At 35.0% G+C, this 23285-nt stretch overlaps 11 protein-coding genes across 11 annotated transcripts; 7 read left to right on the forward strand and 4 right to left on the reverse strand.

Moving 5' to 3' along the window:
* Positions 1-71: 71 nt before the first annotated feature.
* MAK5 (putative ATP-dependent RNA helicase) lies at positions 72-2700 on the reverse strand. The gene has a single exon (XM_020221954.1). The coding sequence runs from the start codon at positions 2570-2572 to the stop codon at positions 116-118; it is 2457 nt and encodes an 818-aa protein (XP_020073988.1). The 5' UTR covers positions 2573-2700; the 3' UTR covers positions 72-115.
* HYPBUDRAFT_233982 (25S rRNA (adenine2142-N1)-methyltransferase) lies at positions 2664-3876 on the forward strand. Its single transcript, XM_020223169.1, has one exon. It carries the CDS (start codon positions 2756-2758, stop codon positions 3773-3775), a length of 1020 nt encoding a protein of 339 aa, XP_020073989.1. The 5' UTR covers positions 2664-2755; the 3' UTR covers positions 3776-3876.
* A 1186-nt stretch (positions 3877-5062) lies between these two features.
* Positions 5063-7100, forward strand: HYPBUDRAFT_144999 (sugar porter family MFS transporter). Its single transcript, XM_020219898.1, has one exon. The coding sequence runs from the start codon at positions 5092-5094 to the stop codon at positions 6751-6753; it is 1662 nt and encodes a 553-aa protein (XP_020073990.1). The 5' UTR covers positions 5063-5091; the 3' UTR covers positions 6754-7100.
* Positions 7101-7475: 375 nt separating this feature from the next.
* Positions 7476-8821, forward strand: AAT1 (aspartate transaminase). The gene has a single exon (XM_020221955.1). The coding sequence runs from the start codon at positions 7498-7500 to the stop codon at positions 8788-8790; it is 1293 nt and encodes a 430-aa protein (XP_020073991.1). The 5' UTR covers positions 7476-7497; the 3' UTR covers positions 8791-8821.
* Positions 8822-9221: 400 nt separating this feature from the next.
* Positions 9222-10901, forward strand: PGM2 (phosphoglucomutase; the record flags this gene model as incomplete). Its single annotated transcript, XM_020219899.1, has 1 exon — positions 9222-10901. The coding sequence occupies exon 1, from the start codon at positions 9228-9230 to the stop codon at positions 10899-10901; it is 1674 nt and encodes a 557-aa protein (XP_020073992.1). The 5' UTR covers positions 9222-9227.
* A 168-nt stretch (positions 10902-11069) lies between these two features.
* Positions 11070-12722, reverse strand: GZF3 (Gzf3p; the record flags this gene model as incomplete). Its single annotated transcript, XM_020222631.1, has 2 exons — positions 11070-11517; positions 11542-12722. 2 exons carry the CDS (start codon positions 12720-12722, stop codon positions 11070-11072), a joined length of 1629 nt encoding a protein of 542 aa, XP_020073993.1.
* A 1255-nt stretch (positions 12723-13977) lies between these two features.
* HYPBUDRAFT_234755 (uncharacterized protein) lies at positions 13978-17053 on the reverse strand. The gene has a single exon (XM_020223170.1). The coding sequence runs from the start codon at positions 16997-16999 to the stop codon at positions 14219-14221; it is 2781 nt and encodes a 926-aa protein (XP_020073994.1). The 5' UTR covers positions 17000-17053; the 3' UTR covers positions 13978-14218.
* Positions 17054-17292: 239 nt separating this feature from the next.
* HYPBUDRAFT_114928 (mitochondrial 37S ribosomal protein uS15m) lies at positions 17293-18252 on the forward strand (the record flags this gene model as incomplete). The annotated part of the gene is made up of 1 exon (XM_020219080.1): positions 17293-18252. The coding sequence occupies one exon, from the start codon at positions 17293-17295 to the stop codon at positions 18250-18252; it is 960 nt and encodes a 319-aa protein (XP_020073995.1).
* An 85-nt stretch (positions 18253-18337) lies between these two features.
* Positions 18338-18931, reverse strand: HYPBUDRAFT_115104 (MIND complex subunit; the record flags this gene model as incomplete). Its single annotated transcript, XM_020219093.1, has 1 exon — positions 18338-18931. The coding sequence occupies one exon, from the start codon at positions 18929-18931 to the stop codon at positions 18338-18340; it is 594 nt and encodes a 197-aa protein (XP_020073996.1).
* A 222-nt stretch (positions 18932-19153) lies between these two features.
* On the forward strand, positions 19154-20032 carry HYPBUDRAFT_8391 (uncharacterized protein; the record flags this gene model as incomplete). Its single annotated transcript, XM_020223729.1, has 1 exon — positions 19154-20032. The coding sequence occupies one exon, from the start codon at positions 19154-19156 to the stop codon at positions 20030-20032; it is 879 nt and encodes a 292-aa protein (XP_020073997.1).
* Positions 20033-20080: 48 nt separating this feature from the next.
* Positions 20081-23128, forward strand: HYPBUDRAFT_13630 (uncharacterized protein). The gene is made up of 2 exons (XM_020219603.1): positions 20081-20440; positions 22587-23128. The coding sequence occupies exons 1-2, from the start codon at positions 20221-20223 to the stop codon at positions 22778-22780; spliced, it is 414 nt and encodes a 137-aa protein (XP_020073998.1). The 5' UTR covers positions 20081-20220; the 3' UTR covers positions 22781-23128.
* Positions 23129-23285: the final 157 nt, after the last annotated feature.

Below are 23285 nucleotides of genomic sequence, written 5' to 3' on the forward strand. Positions count from 1 at the left end.
CAAAGCCTTTATAAACATATATAAAACTTTTTAAAAAAAATCTAAAACTATTAATATTTTATGTGTAATTGATAACTAGTTAAATATTGTACAAAATAATCTATAAATGCAAAGTTTACTTCTTAACTGGCTTGGAAATCTTACCAAGGGCTTCTTTATTCTTTTTCTTATTAATTTTGGCCTTTGATTGAGGTTTCTTTCTTAATTCATCCAAAGCTTTAGATTCTTTATGCCCCAAAATTTGTTGATGGGTCTTACCACTAACCATTTGATGAGCGAGATTTTCCAATCCACTAGTCAAGTATGACCTCCTATGATTTTTTCTTAATTGAGTGTTTAATAGTTCGTTTAATTGAAATTTTAATTGTTTTGCTTCTTCTTTAGTAATGGTCTTACCTTCTTTTCTTTTTCTTTGTTTTTTAATAATATCATCTTCAAAATTTTCTATATCAGACAAATCTTCAAGCCCCAAATCATCGGCAGCTTGCTTGACCCAACTATCTTCTTTACGAGTTGCAGTATTGGAGAGATTTGCATCAGATAATTTTGCTGCAAGTTTGACTCTTGGTTTGATCTGGGAAATGATGTCCATTTCAATTGGTAATAATTTAACGTCATTATGAACATTTAATCTGGCATTATTTTCTGAAGAGCTTGCAACCATTTTTCTCAACTTTTTAAAAGGTCCTGATGCCTCCTGTGGAGAACAGAACATCACTGAAACCCCCTCTTTACCAGCTCTTGCAGTTCTACCTGATCTATGAATATAAACATCTGCTGATCTAGGTAAATGATAATGGGCCACATGATCAATATTTGAAATATCTAAACCTCTGGCAGCAACATCGGATGCTATAAGTACTGCAGTTGAATTTTTTTCACTTGCTTCCTTAAACCTTTCTAATGCTCTCAATCTTTGTTTTTGAATCATAGAAGAATGAATTGAAAATGCTGGAATCTTTAAATTATTTAATAATGGAACCAATCTTTTAACCGAGTCAATTGAATTCGCAAAAACTAAAGTAGATCCAGAATACATTAACAAGAAATAATATAAATATAAATCTCTTTCAGTAGGACCACACTCAACCAAAGCCTCAGTGATTTGACCAGAAACAATTTCTTTTGGATTAGCATCAATTAATGACGGCTTTGCATCTTTAAATTTCAATTTTTCGGTTAATAAGTTCAAAATACCTTCATTATCAATCAATGAACCAGAAATTTGACTTTTTTGACCTTTTTTATAACCTTTATCTAATTTACCAAATAAATCAGTTGAAAAAGTAGCTGAGAAAACGAGGGTTTGCCATTTCCAATCAATTTTTGAATCATTACGAGGTCTATGTTTATGGAAAAGTTCCAAAATTTTTTCAAACTCTTCGAAATGACCATCTTGTAAAAGTCTATCAGCTTCATCTAGAACGAGTATATCGGTGCAGGCCAATCTTTTGGCTAATTCTTCATCTTGTTGACATAATTCCAAGAATCTACCTGGGGTGGCAACGATGATACCTGGGCCATGGCTTAATAATCTCTCTTGTTTTTGGATAGACAACCCACCAGTGATGGTCACAATACCATGTTGAGATAAGGGAGAATATTGTGCAATTTTGTTTAAATGATCAACAACTTGATGAGCCAATTCTCTAGTTGGAGCGAAAATGATACCTGAAGGAGAGTTTATTTTTTTATTTTTCAAATTATTTTTGATGTGATTAATTTTGGAAATATGTTTTTCTAAAATTGGTATACCATAAGCCAAAGTTTTACCTGAACCAGTGGTTGCTTTACCTATGACATCCTTACCTTGTAAAGCAAGAGGGATGGTTCTTTTTTGAATAGGTGTTGGTTGATTAAACTTTAAAGATGATAACCCATTTAAAGTATAAGCACTTAACTCCAATCCTTTTTCTTGATCAGTCCAAGCAGGTAAGTCAATATCATCGTCATCAGGTAAAGGTAAATCAAGTTGCTTGAAAGCATTTTGTAAGAGCTCTTCATCTTTGTCTTGCTTGTTTGAGGCCTCCTCTTTTTGGTTATCTTGTGCTTCTTTTTGGTTATCTTGTGCTTTTGGTTCGGCGATATCGTCAAATCCAGTAAATTCTTCCTCTTCATCTTCGTCTTCCAGTTCCTTTTCATCTTCTTTGTCATTACCTTCTTTATTTTCCTTGTCTTCCCAAACACCATCGGCTTTTTCTAATTCTTCTAATTGTGCTTCAGTTTTCAAATTTCTTTTATCTTGAACTATGAATTCAGCTTTCCCATCAACTATTTTAACATCAACCCCGTCAATTTCTTCTAAACCGTAGAAACCTTCATAATCATCTAAATTATCAGGGATTTCCACTGGTTTCCAATTCAAATTACCAGCTTTTACCACTTTAGATTCTAATTTTTGTTGTTGTTTAAGTGTTTGGGGTTTTTTCGATTTTTTAACAACCTTACCATTTGGTCCTTTTTTCAAAGTTTTACCTTTGGCAGGTTTACCTTTGCCTTTAACAGGCTTACCTTTGGCACCAGAATTGCCCTTAGCAGCGGTCTTTTTAACAGGTTTATCTTTCAAAGCCATTCTTACTTACAATCTGAAAAGGTTGTATCTGAAAGATCAAGTCATCTCAAATAGAGGAAAAAAAATCGAGCAGAGGTCGCTTAGGTGCAGGACCTTTTTTTTTTTTTCAAAAGGTTTTTTTTTTTTTTACTTTCATTAGATATCATTTAGAGACAACCTTGATTAACTGGGTAGAGATTGAATATGGCAGGGAAGAAAAGAAGCGGATTATTGAGGAAACCGCATTCAATAACCACCGATAAGAAAAAGCTACCCAAGAGTTTCAAGCCACAACAAGCACGACAATTGATACGCCGGTACCATGTCTTACATAAGAACAAGCAAATGATCTTGAGTCGGCTTAATGAGAGTAAGGTAATTGAGGAGGAGCTTAGTATAGATAATTATAAGAGGGTAATTGGTGGGAACAAACATTATAAGCAAGGATATGAGGAATTACTGGTCAATAGAAAGAAGAATGTTGAGATGATTCGAATTGAGAATAAGATGAGAAAAGAAGAATTGATCAAGAAACTAGGAGAAATAGATAAAGAGGTTGATACAAGAGGAGGGTTAGCGGCATACCAAATTGCATCTACGCAAGGACAAGACACCCAGCGAGGAGGAGACTCGCTGAAGAAGCTAATCGAGTGGATGAAGGGAGCAAAATACCAGGGTAAAATTGAAGAAATGAAGAAAATGAATAGGAAGATTAATGCATTAGAGATTGGAAGTTTGAGTGCCAATAATATGATAAGTACTAGTAAGGTATTTGAAGAAGTGAAGAGAATTGATTTGAATTCACAAAATGGACAATTAATTGAAAAACAAGATTTTATGCAAAGACCACTACCAAAAGATGAAAACGAGAAGTTTAATATGATTAGTTGTTCATTAGTATTAAATTTTGTCCCATCGGCGATTTCCAGAGGAGACATGTTGAAAAGAATTACAAAATTTTTGAAAACTCCCAAAGCCAATGAGATAAGTGGTTTGTTCCTAGTATTACCATTACCCTGTATTAACAACTCTAGGTATTTTGATAAGAAAGAATTAGATAAGATAATGCTAGGACTTGGGTTCAAAGAGCAAGAATACTATCAAGCGAAAAAAGTTGCTTATTGGTTGTATGATTGGCAAGGAGAAGCGACTCCTGCAAAAAATCAAAAGAAAGAATTACATAAGGGTAGTAATCGGAATAATTTTTGTATATTAATAAAATAATCTAGACTTGACAATCACTCCATGGGGTAGAGATATTTAATGGAGTATAATGGGAGATACAAGGCGTACCTGTGAATACAAACCAACAATCACTAGACGTGGTATGATGAAATGGTGAAATTCACCCCAAACTTTAATTGGACAATTTTTTCTTTAAGTTCAACTGCGTAATGTTGATTTTGTAATCATACCATAAGGTACATATGGGACCACGGAAAATCGTACGGATTATCTCCTGCCAAAGCTCAAGTAGACTATCTGGCTACATCGAATGGTACATTGATACATCGAATGGAACATCGGCTAGCTCGAAAGGTACTTCGCATACTTCTAATATACTAGTATATCGGGTTAGTATACTCAGCATATCGAATTAGTATACCTGGTAGCAGAACACTATGGATACCAGAGCGTAACATGTAATCTACTACTACAATTCGTGATACAAGACCGATTGTTCCGAGGCAACGGCATACTAAGCTGTTGGCTATTTCTCCGGGGCACTTTGTATAATACGAATTCACCCCACGGAGAAATGGTGCGGATGTTCTTGGTCCCTCGTGTATTGTGTAACATACCCGGTTTTTGGTAAGCCGTAGCCGTGAGCGTATTGGTCGGCCAACACCAGCACCACTCGGCCCACCATCAACATCATTGGATCCACCCAGACCACCCGTGATACTGCAGGCGTAAGGAAGCGACGGTTGGAATCTAAATCATTGGGATGGGGTGGAAGTCGTGCAGCTAGTCACCAGATTCATGGGGAGATGGATCTGCAGTCTGTGTGCAGGCGCGTGGGGCATTTATGGAGGTTTTTCGGAGAAACTGGTGGAGTCAACTTTCTTTTTTTTCACTATTTTTTTCTGTTTTGTTAGTGTCGGACGAGGCAAAAGGCGCGGTGTACGGGTAAATTACTCTTGACCACTTGCTTTTTCTATTGTTGGTGCTGCAGGCTTTCTTTTTTCCGGACGCCTTTTTTCTGTATTCGGAGAAGTTTTTTTTTTTTTTGGTGAGGATTTCTGTTTTTTGGTTCAATTTTTTATTTTTTTTCTTTTATTTTTATTTTTTTTGAGGTGCAGAATATTTTTTTTCTTTTTAGTGCAGAATTTTTTAACAGCCGACTCTATTTGGTCAGCCCAGAGAAAATGCCGGGTTAATTAAGTTTTTCCAGTTAATTTAATATGTCAGGATTAATTGTACTGGAAAAACTGGCTATTAGTTAGGCTGTAGTATAAATATGAGATGAATTCTTGTAGTAATTTTAGAATTTTTTTTATTTGCTTCTACATTATTACATTACTTACTTAACTTACAATATGTCTGACGAATTACATTCTGGTGCTCAAACACCAGTCAATGACTCTTCAATTCTTTCAAAAGAAGACGTTGAACAATCCAAGATCCCTGATGAACAACAAATCAGAGATGAATTACCGGTTTTACCAGAGAAGAAAGCCAGTGATTATGTACTTGTTTCCATGTTTTGTTTCTTAGTTGCCTTTGGTGGTTTCGTTTTTGGTTTCGATACCGGTACTATTTCTGGGTTTGTTAATATGGGAGATTTTGTTAAAAGATTTGGTACTCATCATGCTGATGGTACTCATAGTTTATCAACCATTAGAACCGGGTTAATTGTTTCTATTTTCAATGTTGGTTGTGCCGTTGGTGGTATTTTCTTATCAAAAGTTGCTGATGTTTATGGTAGAAGAATTGGTCTTATGTTTTCCATGATTGTTTATATTGTTGGTATTATTATTCAAATTTCAAGTCAACATGCTTGGTACCAATATTTTATTGGTAGATTAATTACTGGTTTAGCTGTTGGTATTGTTTCAGTTTTATCTCCTTTATTCATTAGTGAATCTGCTCCTAAAAAAATTAGAGGTACTTTAGTTTGTTGTTTCCAATTATGTATTACTTTGGGTATCTTTTTAGGTTACTGTACTACTTATGGTACTAAAACTTACGATGACTCCAGACAATGGAGAATCCCATTAGGTTTATGTTTTGCTTGGGCCATTATGATGGTTGTTGGTATGATTTCAATGCCAGAATCTCCTCGTTATCTTGTTGAAAAAAATAGAATTGAAGATGCTAAAAAATCAATTGGTACTTCAAATAAAGTTAGTGTTGAAGATCCTGCAGTTTATACCGAAATTCAATTAATTCAAGCTGGTATCGAAAGAGAAAGATTGGCTGGTAGTGCTTCTTGGACCGAATTAGTCACTGGTAAACCAAAAATTTTAAGAAGAGTTGTTATGGGTATGTTTTTACAATCTTTACAACAATTAACCGGTGATAATTATTTCTTTTACTATGGTACTACTATTTTTAAAGCTGTTGGTTTGAAAGATTCTTTCCAAACTTCAATCATTTTAGGTATTGTTAATTTTGCATCTACTTTCGTTGGTATTTGGGCTATTGAAAGATTTGGTAGAAGATTATGTTTATTAACTGGTTCTTCTTGTATGTTTATTTGTTTCATCATTTATTCTGTCTTGGGTTCCGTCCATTTATATAAAGATGGTTATGATGGTCCAACTTATGTTCCAACTGGTAACGCTATGATTTTCATTACTTGTCTTTACATTTTCTTCTTTGCCTCAACTTGGGCTGGTGGTGTTTATACCATTGTTTCTGAATCTTACCCATTAAGAATTAGATCAAAAGCTATGGCTGTTGGTTCTGCTTGTAACTGGATGTGGGGTTTCCTTATTTCTTTCTTTACTCCTTTAATCACCGCTAGAATTCATTTCTACTACGGGTTTGTCTTTGCTGGTTGTTTACTTTTCTCCCTTTTCTACGTTTTCTTCTACGTTAATGAAACTAAAGGCTTGACTTTGGAAGAAGTTGATGAATTATATGCTCAAGGTGTTCTTCCTTGGAAATCATCTTCTTGGGTTCCTCCATCAACCGAACAAATGGCTACCACCACTGGTTACGCTGCTGAAAGCAAACCAGAAAACGAACATGTTTAATTTTAAAATTTTCTTTAATCTTTTATTTTAATAACTTTTAATAAGTTTATGACTTTTAATCTCTTGCATTTAGCATACTGACGATTTATATTAATGTACATATATGTTTACTATTATCTATTGTAATTTATTACTTGTAATTGACAAATCCTACAGTAAATCAAACAATTACCGTAAATCAAAGAATTACCGTAAATCAAAGTATTAATTACCGTGCTCAGGGCATACTGAATGGCAGTATAGTGCTAAAGTGACTGTGCTTAAGTGATAACTACTAAGAGGACAAACCTAAACCAGAATACCGCAAAGTGACAGCATAATAATTAGTCTAATTGGTCTACTGCTTAGTGATATTAGTAAATAGTATATGGAAGTCAGTAGTATAAGGAAGTAAGTAGTATAAGGAAGTAAGTAGTAAGCAAGTAGTAACACGACGGCTTAATACGGATTCATGTGCTTCCGTACCCCCGAGATCCCGACTTCTTCCTCGGAGTAAAGCGCAGGCAGAATGTCGCGGTATCGTACGACACCGGCGCGCACGACATTGTGACTCAAATATACTCCACTTTGAGTTAAACCAGTGAAAATTTTCGGTGCCAAAAGGAGGGGAAACGATTAGGTGCTCCACAATAGGTTTGTCCGCTAACGGGAAATGGTTTAATTGTAAATATATATATATATTGACGTATATATCAAGCCAGATACTTTTCAGTCTTACATAGTATAAGTTTTCAGTAGGTAAGGATGCTTTCTAGAAACATAAACGTAAGAGGACTTAGATCGTTTTCTACATTGGGATATCTTAAGAATTGGAATCAAATTCCAACTGCTCCTCCAGATAAGATTTTGGGGATTTCCGAAGCTTATGTAAAAGATTCCAATAGCCAAAAGATCAATTTAGGGGTTGGTGCTTATAGAGATAATAACGGTAAGCCAATTATTTTCCCATCAGTTAAGAAGGCTGAAGGCATTTTATTAGAAAAAGAAAGCGAAAAAGAATATACTGGGATAATTGGTAATAAGAATTATCAAAGTATTGTTAGGGATTTCATATTCAATAACTCCAATAAAGATGCTAATGGTGCTAAGTTGATTAAAGAAGATCGTATTGTTACTGCACAAACCATTTCTGGTACTGGGTCCTTGAGGGTTATTGCTGAGTTTTTAAATCGTTTTTATGATTCTAAAACCATAAAAGTCCCCAAACCAACTTGGGCAAATCACGTTGCTGTTTTCACCGATGCTGGATTACAGCCAGAATTCTATAATTATTATGATGTGGAAAACAATTCTTTAGATTATGAAAATTTGAAAAAATCAATTGAGTCAACTCCAAACGGCTCTATTGTTTTATTGCACGCTTGTTGCCATAATCCAACCGGGATGGATTTATCCAATGAAGAATGGGATGAAGTTTTACAAATCATTACCAAGAAAAACTTGTTCCCATTAGTTGATATGGCTTATCAAGGATTTGCTCTGGGTAATCCATATAAAGATATCGAATTGATTCGTAAATTGAATCAATTGGTTGTTAATGATGAATTGAAATCATACGCTTTGTGTCAATCTTTTGCTAAGAATATGGGATTATACGGAGAAAGAATTGGTTCAATCTCAATTGTCACCGAATCTTCAGAACAATCAGTGGCAATTGAATCTCAATTGAAAAAATTAATCAGACCAATCTATTCAAATCCTCCAATTCACGGTTCCAAAATCGTCGAAACTATTTTCTCAAATGAAAATTTATACAACTCTTGGTTAAATGATTTAGACCAAGTTGTTGGAAGATTAAACAAAGTTAGAGATCAATTATATCAAAAATTAGATAAATCAAACTATAACTGGGATCATTTAACCAAACAAAGAGGTATGTTTATCTACACTGGTTTATCAAAAGATCAAGTTATCAAATTAAGAAATGATTACTCTATCTACGCTACTGAAGACGGTAGATTCTCCATCAGTGGTGTTAATGAAAATAACGTCGACTATTTAGCCAACGCCATTAACGAGGTTATCAAAAGCTCTTAATCTTAATTAGAAATCTATGATTGAATTGTAATTATTAAAAACATGTAGTGAAATTTTCCGTTCTTTGTGCCATTTCTTCTCTTCCCTGTCATTTCGTATACTGTTGAACCCACAACCTATCCCAATCCACCTACCCATCTACATATGGGTTCACCTTTCAACTAACCACGTCCACTTCTCGACTACCTACGTCTCTATGTGGCCCAAGTATGTACTTCAGTAGTCAATTAGGTATAAAATGAAGGTGAAAAATTTGCCTAACAAAACAAAAAAAAAATAAAAAAAAAGTCTGAAAAAAAAAGATTTCCCTAACAAAAGCCCAAAATAGTTCCGTGTCTTTCGGAGAAAGCAAAACAAATTAAAAGATCCCATGATCTCCCCATCCCTTTCAAATCCTTTTCTTCTTCTTCTTTCTCTTTAATTTATTCAACTCGAAGATGTCAGTTCAATCAATTGCAACTACCCCATTTCAAGATCAGAAACCTGGTACTTCAGGTTTACGTAAGAAGGTTAGTGTTTTTCAACAAGATCATTACACTGAAAATTTCATACAATCTATTTTAGATGCTATTCCCGAAGGTTCCAAAGATAGTACTTTGGTAATTGGTGGTGATGGTCGTTACTATAATGACCACGTGATTCAATTGATCATTGAAATTGCTGCTGCTAATCAAGTTTCCAAGTTAATCATTGGGGAAAACGGGATCTTATCCACTCCAGCCACTTCTCATGTCATCAGAATCAAAAATGCTACCGGTGGGATCATTTTAACTGCTTCTCATAACCCAGGTGGTCCTCAAAATGATTTGGGTATCAAATATAACTTGGGTAATGGGGGGCCTGCTCCTGAATCCGTCACTAACAAGATTTTTGAAGTTAGTAAAAAACTCGATTCTTATAAATTGATTAAATTCGATAAAGTTGACTTATCTAAAATCGGTAACTTTAAAGTTGGCAATTTAGATATTGAAATAATTGATTCAACTAAAGATTATGTTGATTTATTAAAATCCATCTTTGATTTCCCATTAATTAAATCTTTCATTTCAAAAGCTACTAATGAACAAGGTTTCAAAATCTTATTTGATGCATTAAACGGGGTCACTGGTCCTTACGGTGAAAAAATATTTGTTGAAGAATTGGGTTTATCAAAAGACTCAATCCAAAATTATGTTCCTAAACCAGATTTTGGTGGATTACACCCAGACCCAAACTTAACTTATGCCAAAACTTTGGTCGATCGTGTTGATAGTGAAAATATCGCTTTTGGTGCTGCAAGTGATGGTGATGGTGACCGTAATATGATTTACGGTGCTGGTACTTTTGTTTCTCCTGGTGATTCTGTTGCTATCATTGCTGAGTATGCTGACTCAATTCCTTATTTTGCTAAACAAGGTATCTACGGTTTAGCAAGATCAATGCCTACTTCTGGTGCTTTGGATTTGGTTGCTAAAGATAAAAATTTAAATGTTTATGAAGTTCCAACTGGTTGGAAATTTTTCTGTTCTCTTTTTGATGATAAAAAATTATCAATTTGTGGTGAAGAAAGTTTCGGTACTGGTTCCAACCATATTCGTGAAAAAGATGGTGTTTGGGCCATCGTTGCTTGGTTAAATGTTTTAGCTGATTATAATCAAAAATTCCCTAATGATAAAACATCAATTGCCACTGTTCAAAATAAATTCTGGGCTAAATATGGTAGAACTTTTTTCACCAGATACGATTATGAAAATGTTTCAAGTGAAGGTGCTAATAAAATTATTGATTTATTACAATCAATTGTTGATAGTAAAAAACCCGGTGATGAATTAGCCCAGGGTTTCATCATAAAACAAGGTGAAAATTTCTCTTATACCGATTTAGATGGTTCAGTTTCCTCTAAACAAGGTTTATTCATCAAATTCGAAAATGGATTAAGATTTATTGTCAGATTATCAGGTACTGGTTCTTCAGGTGCAACTGTAAGATTATATTTGGAAAAACACTCTAAAGATGAATCAACCTATCATTTACCAGTTGATAAATACTTATCCAGTGAAGTAAAATTCGTTTTGGATTTACTTAAATTTAAAGAATTCTTAGGCAAGGAAGAACCTGATGTTCGTACTTAGGTAGTATTTATATGATTTTTTGAATTAAGAAAAAAGTTTCTATCTAATTAGTTTCTAATAATAATAAATAATTTAATTTATGGTAATGATATTTTTAACTTAAATAAATAATATACATTCAGTTATTAATTACAAAGTGATTATAAACAGTATCATAACTTCATTAATCTATGAATCAGTCTTTAATTTTTTATTTGAAATTGATCCATCGTCAATGTGTTCTCTTTTTTGAGAATTCGAAGATTGAGATGTTGATTGTTGATCTTGTTGGTTTAATTGTTGTAATTGTTGTTGTTGTTCGTAAATAACTTTTGAATCTGATTCTTGTAATTTGATAACTTCATCCAATCTTTTTCTCATGCTTTGCTCTCTTAATCTAGCTGCTTGCTCCATTGCTTCTAACTCCATAATTCTGGTACGATATAAATCATTAACCAACTCCAATTCAGATATTCTAGTTTTCAAGAGAGTCACTTCATGATTGTTATTGTTATTGTTATTATTATTATTACCACTAGATGAATTGCTACTGTTCATATTTGAGCTATTGTTGAAAGTAGAATTTTTATCCTCATTATTTTGGTTCGACTCATTTGAATAGGATTGTTGAGGGTTACTATTTGAGTCAAACGGTATAGACAGGGCTCCATTATTTGATAAGTTACTGAAACTGTTTTGAAAATGTGGTAATTGGTTATTTGGATTAACATTTGTGACAGCTTGATGAATTGGGGGTAATGAAGTTTTGTGTTGGCTTGGGGAATTTGAGTTACTCAAATTATGATTTATTGCGGGAGGAGAAGTTGATCTAGTATCACGATTTAAATGGAATTGAGGGCCAAAAGAAGGTGAGTTAATGGAATGGGCACTGTTATTACCTGACCCTAAAGCCGGTAATTTAGGAGGTGGTGGGTGGTTTGAAGAGTTTGCTTGTAAAGCAGTGGAAGGAGTGGAAAAAATCATTGACGACGTTGGCTCCTTTTTGATAGTAGTGGAAGAATTATTCATTAATGAAATACCATTAGTACTATTAGAATCATTTTTGCTATTGGTTGGTTTGAAAGTAGCACTAGGACCTAATTCATTTGACATTGTTTCTAAAGCACCAGCAGCTTGAGCAGCACTAGCATCAGTAGTTGAGGTTGCATTATTTTTCTTATCCGACAAGTTGGAAGAAGATCTTGCATTTGATAATGAAGAAGTAGTTGATAATAAAAGGGGTGAGGTTATTCTTTGTAAACCAGGAGCAAATTGGGTAGGAGTAGAAGAAGGATAATGTAAAGGTTGGACCTGATGATGTAAATGATTTGGTAAATGATTAGAATGTAACGGACCCAAATGATTTGAGTAGGTTGCTTTATCGGCAACTTTGACGTTATAAGCAGCAGGCAATAAAGGGGTCAAGTTAGGATTATGGCCATCAACTGTAGTGTTTGGAGTTGAGGTATTGGAAGATTTCTTTTTAGAAGATTTAGGAGATTTCTTACCACTAGAGGAAGTATTTGATTTAGAATCTTTGACTTTAAATTCTGGAGTATTTGAGCCGGAATTTTTAGAAGGATTTGGTTGTTTGATTCTATTTCTTGATTTGATAGTATCAGTTTTGAGGCTAATTGGTCTTGGACGACCATGTAACTTGAAAAATAACCCACAAGCATTACATAAAACTTGACCAGTTTCGTCACGTCTCCATAAAGGGGTATTTTGAGTCTTGCAATTGCGACAAACTGGACTGGTTATATTAGTTTTGGTTGTTGTTGTTCCATTATTAACATGGGTGGTTGTTTTAGCGTTTGGATGAGTTGGATTTGAATCAGCCATTTCCGGCTTTATTTCTTTATTTTCAAGAGTAGTTGAAGTCAGATTGGTGTTGTCTGAAACAGAATGCTTTATTGGAGGTAAAGATACGGCAGCTGGAGCTGGAGACTGGCTGTGACTAGAAGCTGAAGCTGGAGTTGGAGCCGGATTGCTGGCAGCAGAAGGTACAGCAGCAGCGGGTGCAGTTTCGGCAGCCGGAGTTGGAACCTGGGTAGGAACCTGGGTAGGAACCTGGGTAGGTGCTGCAGTAGATACCGAAGCAGGGGCCGGAGGACTAGCAGATGGAGTACCAGAAGGAGCACTCACTGCAGCAGCAGCCGGGGCAGCAGCAGAGTGGCTGGGCACCGCAGTGGATCCGTGGGGAGCATGATGGGGAGGAGGAGGAGGAGGTAAACGTTGTTGAATTTCACTCATAATGTACAAAATTAGTTAGACAAATAAATAAGCAGGATTGATCAAACCTAAGATAACGATAACAAACCAAACAAGAAAAGGAACGGAAGCTGCCCTAAACACAATTAAATAGATACAAGAAGTAAGAACTAGAACAATAAATAAACTAAATACAAGCAAGAACCCATTCAAATAAGATATTCAACTTGTTGAAAAATTAGGAAGAGGAAAAAAAAAAAAAAAAAAGTAAAAAAGGAAGCGTGCTAGGGTACTATTATACAATATGAAACGATAAAGTATTGAGCCAACTGGGGTACATGTAAAAAACCTCTAAACTTTAGTTATCAGAGCAAAACGGCTAGCAAAGGGCTATTGTTGATAAGGATTTTTTGGATAAGGAAAAGAAAGTAGTTGAAGTATCTGAGATTTTTTCGTCCCTTTGATGAAAAGTTTTCTTATCTGAGCACACCGAACCGCTAACAAAACAAAAAAAAAGTCGATAAAAAAAAAAAAAAAAAAAAAAAAAAAAAAAAAAAAAAAGATAGTGCGCTAACAAAAATGCTACAATTAATACCGACGATTTGTCGGTGGTGGACGGTTTTATCCCTAGGGGTCAACCAATGATTTGGTAGCGTTACCGTACAGGGTATCAAGGGTTACAAAGGAGAAGAAAGCACGGGAGAAGAAACGGGAGGAAACGTAATGCAACCTGTAGAAGCAACTAGAAGAAAAGTTTGAGAGGTGAAAAATTTTCACTGGATGGAAAAAATTACAAAATCAAAGTTACAATTCGGCATTGCTTGAAAAGAAGTAATGTTTTTGTTCTAATTGCCTTAGCAAACGATGTAGCAGTTAGGAAATACTAAATTGAGCTACTAAACAGACCTTCTGAAAAGGAAATACTACACAAATAACGGGATAGGATTAAATAGATAATTCTGATAAAGGGTTATCTGTTGACACATGCCTGATTTGTTCTTTGCTCTATCTTATCTAAGGGTACCCATTCCTGGAAATGGCTTGAAAAGATGGGCCAGTTACAATTGTCTGATTAAACGGGGCAAGAAAGATGCACGGGTGTGTATTCTGCGGAGGGATGCACGGGTTTATATGGGGGCAACTTTGCCGGTGGTGAGCCGCTGGCAGAGCCCGGTGTTGGTGGTTGCAAAATGAATGAACCGCTTGCCACCATGCTCGAGCAACGGGAGGATGTAAGGGGTAAGCAGGGTGTCGTGCTGGACGGTGATGACGTTGTGACACGGGGGGAGTTGTGCTTTGTAGGTTTGGTAATTGCCAGACGGAATAACGAAATTCAGGCTTATATTACATATAAGCTTGGTGAACTCAGTCTTTGGAGACTTATTCTGGTGAAGCTTGACGAGGGGATCGAGTTTCTGTAAGTTGGAGAATATCCCACTCAACGAGATATATTGTCGGATGATATTCTCCAAATCGTTTGATTGTTCAAGGAATACAAGTTCTCGCACCCAGTCTTCAATGGCCAGGTTGTCTTGGATTCTTCTAACAAACTGTTTCCAGCGAGGCTGGATATGGCTGTGGTACAACAAAATCGCATTACCATTGCTCTGGTGATACCCAAAATCGCCCAAGTTCATCCTCTTGCTTATGTGCTCAACCTGATCCAAATACTTTTGGTTTTGCTCCATGGCATACCTGAGATACTTGTCAACACCGGTATCGCTGAGCTGAACCCAGTCTAAGCTGTTGATACTAAGCTTCTCATCATTTCCAACAACGACTAGATTTTTCTCTTCGAAGTTCACCGTTATCGAGTCGCAGATTCTCTTGATCATCTGGATGGGGTTTTTTTGCAGGGTCACTAAAGTGACACCATGACCCAATGCTTTCAATAATACAGACGTCTGGTCTTGGTCCAAAGATCCGGCTTGTGGCGGAAGAATGGTCTTGCAACTAGATATCTCAGTTGATCCATCAGATAGAAAATGCACCTTAAATGGACCTTGGCTCTTTGGCTTCTTACTATCGTCTTGTTTTTGTCTTTTAGCTGCATTCTCGACTGTTAAGTCAACCCCAGTTAGCGTGACTTCAGTATCTTTTAATGGAGAATACGATTTTTTAGCTGATCCGTATCCTAAAAATAATTGGTTCATATACAGAGGTATCTGATCATTGCCAAGACGCTTTAATAGTTCCTCGCAATGCTCTATCCTCTGTAATGTTTCCTCGTCAAGTTTTATCATAAAGTTGAATCGTTCTCTAATACTGCGATCAGCTTCTTGAATCCAAACTTTACAAGAGCCTTCATTCTGGCTCATGACTCTCCCCAAGCGGATTAACGAAATACCAAGCTTCTTAAGTCTAGCATGAGGCGAAGACGCATTTCTATTTTGTAATTCCATCAATATCACTTTCTGATCCTTCATTTTCCTGAACGAATTATTATGCTTGATATCTATTTCAAGGTCGTTCTTGCTATTTTTAACATAAACTGCAGTAATACTTTTTGAAGTTCCCTTGTAATTACGCAGTGGTGCATCGATAACATTGATAGACGTAATACTTCTCTCAATATTCGCAAAAATGTCCTTGTATACTTCATATAATGATATTTCTACGTGACGCTGGATAAAGTCATCGATTGAAAGAAACTGACTCCCTTTAATCAATGGTAGTGGCAAATAAGCAGGGAATTCAACCTTAGCATCACTAATGAATGGATCAATTACATTCTTCTCCCCAATAGCATATAGCGAGCTGGAGTTGACCGAGTTGATTCGAGGACTGACATAGTTCATTAACACATTAATCAAGAAGCCTTTGCGATTAAGAAAATTGGGACTAATATTCCTGGAAAGACCCAAATTCTTCATTATTTGCTGAAGAGTATCTGACGAGAAAGCATCTAAAAGCCCAACTAATTCTTCCGGTTCATAATTATGTATTGATGGCTTGGCCGATATACCAGCGAGTCTTGAATCCAATGAAAAAAATTCAGCTTGTAAGGTTTCGAAATTTGACTCGAAATCATTTTTCTTGATTTCGCCAGTGAAATCATCAACGGGATAATGAAGGAAGCTATTGAGCAAGGCAATGTATTCATCTAGTGAATTTAAATTCTTATCAAAGCATGATGCAAACTGCACCTCACGTATTAGACTAGCTGAGTATATTCTTAATGGCAATTGAGATACCAACGACGTTAGAAAAAGTAACAAGGCCCTCAGGTACTCCAAATAACCAACTTGCTCATGTTTCGATAGTTCGTCAAACAGTAAAGTGCTCTTCATAAAATCTGTAATCAAGCCGTATAACCATCGTTGTTTCAATTTTGCAACCGGATTTTGTTTGTTTTTAATGCAGTCTTCGTATTCATCTTTCAAACCAGGAAGTATTACTTGCGACAGATCTTGTAAGTTGGACAAAATACTAATGTCAAACAACGGACCAACCGTTTGTTTCACTGTTTTATTCGATAATTGGACAGTAACCAATTTAGTGATGAAAAGTAAAATACTTCTCCTCAAATGGTACTCGGCATTAGCATTCAAGCAGATGACGAGAATTCTCTTCAAAAACAAATCAAACCTGTCCGTGTCTTGATCCAAAATCTGTTCAATGATCAAACTTGCATCTTCGTTTTCTATTTCATATACTGCAATAAGTAATATCAATTCAAGGTGATTGTTTGTGATATCTTCATGGTAAAACTTCCATAAAAAATTAGAGAAAAAACAAGTATTATAAAGCAATTGGTATATTTTCAAACAGTCCGGTTGTGTAATTAGCTGGTATACTTCTTGGACATAACTAGGTTTGAATGAAGCTGATTGTTTCGACTGCCATTTGGCTGCCAAACTCTTTATTTTCTTCAAACCCTGATCATCATGCCGTATTTTTGAACTCATATCTAAACTAGAACTGACACGGCTCTGACCACTAATTTCAAGCACGAAAATCCAATCTTATCCTACTTTATACCATATTCTTATAGATATATGGCGTTCTTGTAGAGAAAAAATCGAAGAGCGTGCACCACTCAGTGATGTACGGGGGTTTAAATGGCGTGCGTTAACCGACTTGAAACTTTTTTTGGCTTTTTTTTTTTTTTTTTTCATTCTTCACTGTTGAAAAATTAGCTTATTTGAATGTTCATATCTTCATTTTAATCTTGTGTTTACCACAGCTACAGGAATTAATGATGTTTAAGGCAGCCACACGTTTCTTTTCCATAGGAAGAACCTTAGGGAGTAGTGCTGTTTCTCCGGCTGTTCAGCCAGTCAAGGTGTCGCCTGTCTTAGCAGCTAGACAGATTATACCAGAGAATGCATCTAAATCAAAGAGAAAATCTTCGAGAAGAAGAGAAAAGAGATTAAAGTCACAAATTATAAGAGATGTCAACAACTTGAAGCAAGTTGAAATCAGATCATTCAAATTTCAAGTTGATCCAGTCTTAGGGTCACCAGATTGTGCATTTATTAAACGTTTAAACACTGCTCTTAATGAACCAACTCATTTAGCCTATGGTTTTGAAAGGGAAGAATTTGAAAAATTATTATATGGTGCACAAAAGGCAAGTCTTGATCAAAACATAGCAGGTGACGAAGTTGCCGAATCAATTTTTGCAATTGAAGAAAAGAAAAGAAAAGCATTATTAACCATTCTCCATATGAAAAATACAAATGCCAAAGATAAAAAGAAGTTAGCAATCAAATTGGCCCGTGAAGAATTTCAAAGAGAAGAAGGAGATACTGCGTCTCCAGAAGTTCAAGCGGCTGTTTTAACTGCAAGAATACATTCTGGATGGGATCATGTTAAAAATTCTTTTAAAGATAAAGTTCACAGTCAATACATAAGACAACTTGTTCATAAAAGACAAAGGATTTTAAAATATTTGAAAAAAGATAATCCAGAACAATATTTTTATGCAATTGCTAAATTAGGTTTAACTGATGATGTAATTACTAATGAATTTAATATGGGAAGACAATATTTCCAAGATTTCAAAGTCTTTGGTGATAAACAATTGGTCAAACCTTCTAATAAAGAAAAGGCTAAAGCTGCTAAAGTTGAAGATTTGAAGAAGAGAGTTCAAGATTATAATAGATTGGCTAAAGAAAACTATGAAGCACTTTATGGTAAACCAAATCCATCTGCTTAAGACTACATCATTTATTATTCCCACTTGTATATATATATATTAATAAATACTTTTTGTCAGTTTCGTAAGGTCATAAAGATGAAGACTAAACTTCTTCAGGTATCACTTCTTTTATTAGATCATTTATCTTGTCATTGATCGAGTCTTGTCTTAGATCATCGATTCCGGTAGTAAATGAATCAATCAGACTTTTGATATCCTTTTTTATTGATTCACCTTCAGCACACTTTGATTCTAACTGTTTAAACAAATCAATATTATCAACACAAAGTTGATTATGAATCATACTAAGATTTCTTATCACCTCTTGCCTGGATTGAATCAAATTCGCTTCAATGATTTCAGAGGCTGATAATCGATCAATTTCAATTGGAATTTCTTCATTAGATTGTTTTCGATGATGTGCCGATTGTATTATATCATCTAATTCGTTTAATTTATTTTCAATGTCTTGTTCTGCAAAAATGAGCGCAAACTCTTTAAGAGACGTATCATTTATATAGCTTCTCATTTGTTTTCTAGCGATTTGAAGGTTCTTTAAACCATCATTAGTCTTTGCAATATTAGGAAAACATTTGGTCATTTGATCTATATTCAACGACTTATTGATTGTTTGTTCCAAAGCTTTCTGAACAACAAGGTTCAATCTCTCGTAACGCACTCTGGTCAAGTCACTCATGATATCTTATCAAATCAACTGGGTATAGTCAAAAGGATTTAAGTCTTGTTTATATTTTCAGATATTGATCGGGGAGACATTTACGACATTGTTTTTTTTTCTTCTTCTTCTTTCGGTGTACGACATTTTTTCCCTATCATGAGAAAAGCTACGCTACTTAATAAAAAGGCAAACTAAGTACCATTTGGGATACTTAATTAATTGATAATAGAGATATCCAGGATGGCCGACCCCCGTGAATTCATAGACGAGGCAGACAAGTTGCTCAAACCACAATCATGGTTCCTGCTGTTGGTTAGTGGAAGTTCACAATATTCTAGACAAGAAGAAGCTAGTGATTTATATGTTCAAGCCGGGAATCAGTATTTATTAAAGAGAGATTTTAATAATGCTGCTAGTCAATTTTTAAAAGCTTCGAACATACAAAAGGAGTTACGTAATGATAATGAGATGGCCAATTATTTGATTGAAGCATATAAATCGTTTAAATTTGTATCGCCACCAGATGCAATCAAGGCATTATCGCAAGCCATTGATATTTATTCAGCCCGTAATGGACAGTTTAGAAGAGCAGCCAATTGTACCATGGATTTAGGAGCATTATATGAACAAACCAATGAAATTGAAAAAGCTGGAGAAGCATATGAAAAAGCGGGACAATTATATACTGTTGATCATGCCGAAGCATTATCTAGTAAAGCTTTTAATAAGGGAGCCGATTTATATGCATTGGCTGGGAATTATTCCAAAGCAATTGAATTTTACGAAACGGTTAGTAAAGTTAAAGTTCATGAATCTTTAACTTCATGGAGATTGAAGGAATATTATTTAAAGATCATTTTATGTATTTTATGTTTGGATGATTTTGTTGGAGCACAGAAAAAATTCGATGAATTTAATGGAGAAGGAATTTGGGAAACTACAAGAGAATACAAATTTGTTCAGGATATCTTAGAATCCATTGATCAGGGCGATGTTCAAGCTTTCACTGATCGGGTCTATGAATTTGATCAATTTAGTAAATTAGATAAATTAAAGACCCAGTTATTATTAAAGATCAAAAAGTCCATTTTCGAAAAGGAAGATGATGATTTAACATAATTGTATATTTGTTTATATATATCTATCTATTTATTCATGTTGTAAGAAGCGCACTACATCTGGAATTAAAAAAGTCGTCTATTCAAATAATACAAGCAGAGTTAGGTCATTAGGTCAATAAAGTCTATAAATTATTCATCGTCACTTTCAGAGTCTGAGGTGTTCACCATGTCGAGGAACTTTTTCAAATGTCTTTTATCGGAAAGGTTCAAGATCTCAGGGCCCTTTTCTGGTTCCTTATGCAGATATTGACCTGTATTGGTGTTGGCGTTGCTGCTGCCGGTGCTGCTGTTACTGCTGCCGGTGCTGCTGCTGTTACTGCTGCCGGTATTGCTGCTGGCATTAGAGTGACTAGCGTTAGCGTTGGAGTTTTGATTGGCACTCATGTTGGAACAAATGCTTTGGACGGTTGTCGAAAATAAGAAAATAGTTGATTTATATGTCACCACGAATATATTAAATAATGCAACTAATAAGTTAGCATTCTATGGATAAAGAAAGGATTTTGCTGCGAAAAATGGCCCTGTCTATAGAAATATTTTTGTTTCAGATTTGATAAAGGGGTGCGAAGTGTTTCGAATGTGTTTCACCTATTGTAAGCTGATAAAATAAATCCAATCCAAAGCAAGCCCAAGTATAGAAAGACATATATATATATATATATATATATAATATGTCTATGAATCAAGAGTAAAAAGAAATTAAAAGGGATTACTGGAAAGAGAAAATAATAACCGTGGTTGCAGGATCTACCTACCTCTAATTGATACATGTAGATGAAGCGTGCAGTTCACTGCACACACAGATCTCCCTTCCAAGCAAATGACGAGCCGGCTCTTGGGTCCGACGGTCATAGGTTCACAGGAAAAGAAAAGACAAGAGAAGAGTTTTACGGTCTGTGGCGTAAGTTTATTTGACTACGATTCCCTGGACGATGACATCTCATCGAACGCACGGAGCCAAAAGCCAAACAATAGAATCCCTACGTCTCCATTTTGTGGCAGCCCAACCCAGTCATGTTAAATCGAGTTACGAAGTACGTAACTGATAGGCTTTCGTAAGACCCATCACCAATGAAGTTTCAATGCAAAGTTTTGTTCGATGCGTCCAGAAACCTGCCGGCGAAGACGTGATGCGCACAGTAAACAATGCGCTATTTTCATCGCCGCCAGCGAAGTTCGTTCCAGTTGGTCAGCACCCTTGATTTTTCTTTGGTTTTTTTTTTTTTTTTTTGTCTGGTTTATTTGTTTTTTTCTATTGTTTTTTCTTTTATTATTAATTCGAGTCATCGCCAGTCACGGGATCGGCCCTCAAGAGGTAAGTTATCCCGATTCAATTTCACATACTGTTGGAGCCGTCGGGAGTTCTTATGGATGGACTCAGCTATAAGGTAAAGTACAGTCCCAGTGCTAACTCCGCTGAAACTGAGTTTATTTGGGAAAAAGGAAAGACTCCAAGAACGGATAAGGAAAGTGGAGTCAGTATTGTATTGGTTGACAAATGTAGGAAAATAGCATGGAAATAGCATTGAAATCATTATGAATATTATGAAAACTGTATGGAAACTGTATGGAAACAATTATAAAATATGGAAACTATTATGGAAACTGGGAGAATTATTATGAAAATCCTTATGAAAATCCTTATGAAAATTATTATGAAAAATATTATGAAAAATATTATGAAAATTGTATGCAAATCATTATGAAAATATTATGAAAATTGTATGCAAATCATTATGAAAAGTAGTATGACAAGTATGAAGAATACAAGTTGAAGGGTAGAAGTAGAAGAATACAAGTTGAAGGGTAGAAGTAGAAGAATACAAGTTGAAGGGTAGAAGTAGAAGAATAAAAGTAGAAGAGTAGAAGTAGAAGAGTAGAAGTAGAGTAGAAGTAGTATAAAGTTTGTAATGCTTTAAAATAAGGTGTCCATGACAAGGGATAAGGGATGGCTGAAATATTAAGTTTTGGGAGTTTGGTCTCTGTGGGCATTGAGCTGCATTTCTCAAAGCAATATACGAACAGGAGTAAGGAGGTGTGAAAAATTAGGTAATTACTATGGAAATGTAATCCTATGTAATTTAACCATGCGATTTTCTCAACAATGTACTTGAGTAAACCGTAATATAATTTTTGTAGACGTTTAATTGATGCAAAAATTAATAAACAAAGCTTTAAGGTACGCGACTAATGGTTTTTAGTCTAATACAAACAAGTAGCCATTTGATTCGTTAAGGTCCCTATATTCCTTGCCGATTGACTATTGAGTAAACATCATGTTAGTTTGCTCCATCTTTTGACTCCTTTTATTTTCCCTACGTTTTGCCTTTGCCTTTATTTTTGTATTGCAAGCGGAACACTTAATAACAGTTGTTTAAATTTATCTACTTGGGTGTTTACTTGCATATAAAAGGCTTACAGACTGTAAAATTGGTGGTTATTCACTTTAATGTTATTTTAAGCTTTATCCTTGTAATAAAAATATAAATATCCTTCAAAATTCCTCCAAGTGATCCACCGTCGAATAAGGTGATATCTTTTCTTTTGATCAGTTTTCGATATGCTTTACGCATTGGCTACCCCTGGTTCTGCTTTCCAACCTTCTATTAAAAAACCTCAGGTTTCATGGCGTCTTAGAAAATTTAAAAAAATTTATATGGAAAGAAGAGGTTTGTCTAACCCTAGTTCAACTGAAAGCTCCTTAAATGATAATTCTAGTCTAATTGACTATATAAAGTTTGATTGAACTTACTTGCACCGTTTTTTCATTGTTTCCTACAAAGATATCAAATGTCGATTAATGGTTAAACTGTTGGTGCCTGACTTCAATAATTAGGTGATTTACGGAGTCACTGCCTTCGTCTATTGTTGTTAACTGAATCAATCTTCGTGCAAACGTCTATTACTGCAAGCAATTATATACTCATCAACATTTTCGTCAATGTATTGGCGCCAAAATTATTGTTTTCCGCAAAGACTGAAAATCCTCAGCCAAAATGATAAGCGAAGAACCTTCTCAACACATTCTAGTGGGAATTCTACATTCTATTTTTCAATAAATATTGTATATTCAATAAATGTATAAATAAGCAAGAATATATTTTGTAATTGTCTTCCAATTTGTTTTTTTTTTTTTGTCTTAAAGTTTATACTTTTTTTTTTTAGTCTTTTTCTGATTTTTTTTTTTTTTTTTTTTTTTTTTTCGCTTCCATGCATAAGCTTTAGTGGTATTAAATTAAGCCTTTTCCAAA

This window comes from Hyphopichia burtonii (assembly GCF_001661395.1).
Source record: "Hyphopichia burtonii NRRL Y-1933 unplaced genomic scaffold HYPBUscaffold_9, whole genome shotgun sequence".
In the NCBI taxonomy this organism is placed as follows: Eukaryota; Fungi; Ascomycota; class Pichiomycetes; order Serinales; family Debaryomycetaceae; genus Hyphopichia; species Hyphopichia burtonii.

What these genes read in the sequence shown, in the direction of transcription:
- MAK5 (XM_020221954.1), bottom strand. Translation starts at nt 2,572, where the DNA reads ATGGCTTTGAAAGATAAACCTGTTAAAAAGACCGCTGCTAAGGGCAAT.
- HYPBUDRAFT_233982 (XM_020223169.1), top strand. Translation starts at nt 2,756, where the DNA reads ATGGCAGGGAAGAAAAGAAGCGGATTATTGAGGAAACCGCATTCAATA.
- HYPBUDRAFT_144999 (XM_020219898.1), top strand. Translation starts at nt 5,092, where the DNA reads ATGTCTGACGAATTACATTCTGGTGCTCAAACACCAGTCAATGACTCT.
- AAT1 (XM_020221955.1), top strand. Translation starts at nt 7,498, where the DNA reads ATGCTTTCTAGAAACATAAACGTAAGAGGACTTAGATCGTTTTCTACA.
- HYPBUDRAFT_234755 (XM_020223170.1), bottom strand. Translation starts at nt 16,999, where the DNA reads ATGAGTTCAAAAATACGGCATGATGATCAGGGTTTGAAGAAAATAAAG.
- HYPBUDRAFT_13630 (XM_020219603.1), top strand. Translation starts at nt 20,221, where the DNA reads ATGTCTTTTATCGGAAAGGTTCAAGATCTCAGGGCCCTTTTCTGGTTC. An exon ending in TGGAACAAATGCTTTGGACG is followed by an intron (nt 20,441 to 22,586) that starts GTTGTCGAAAAT and finishes TCTTTTGATCAG; the next exon opens with TTTTCGATATGCTTTACGCA.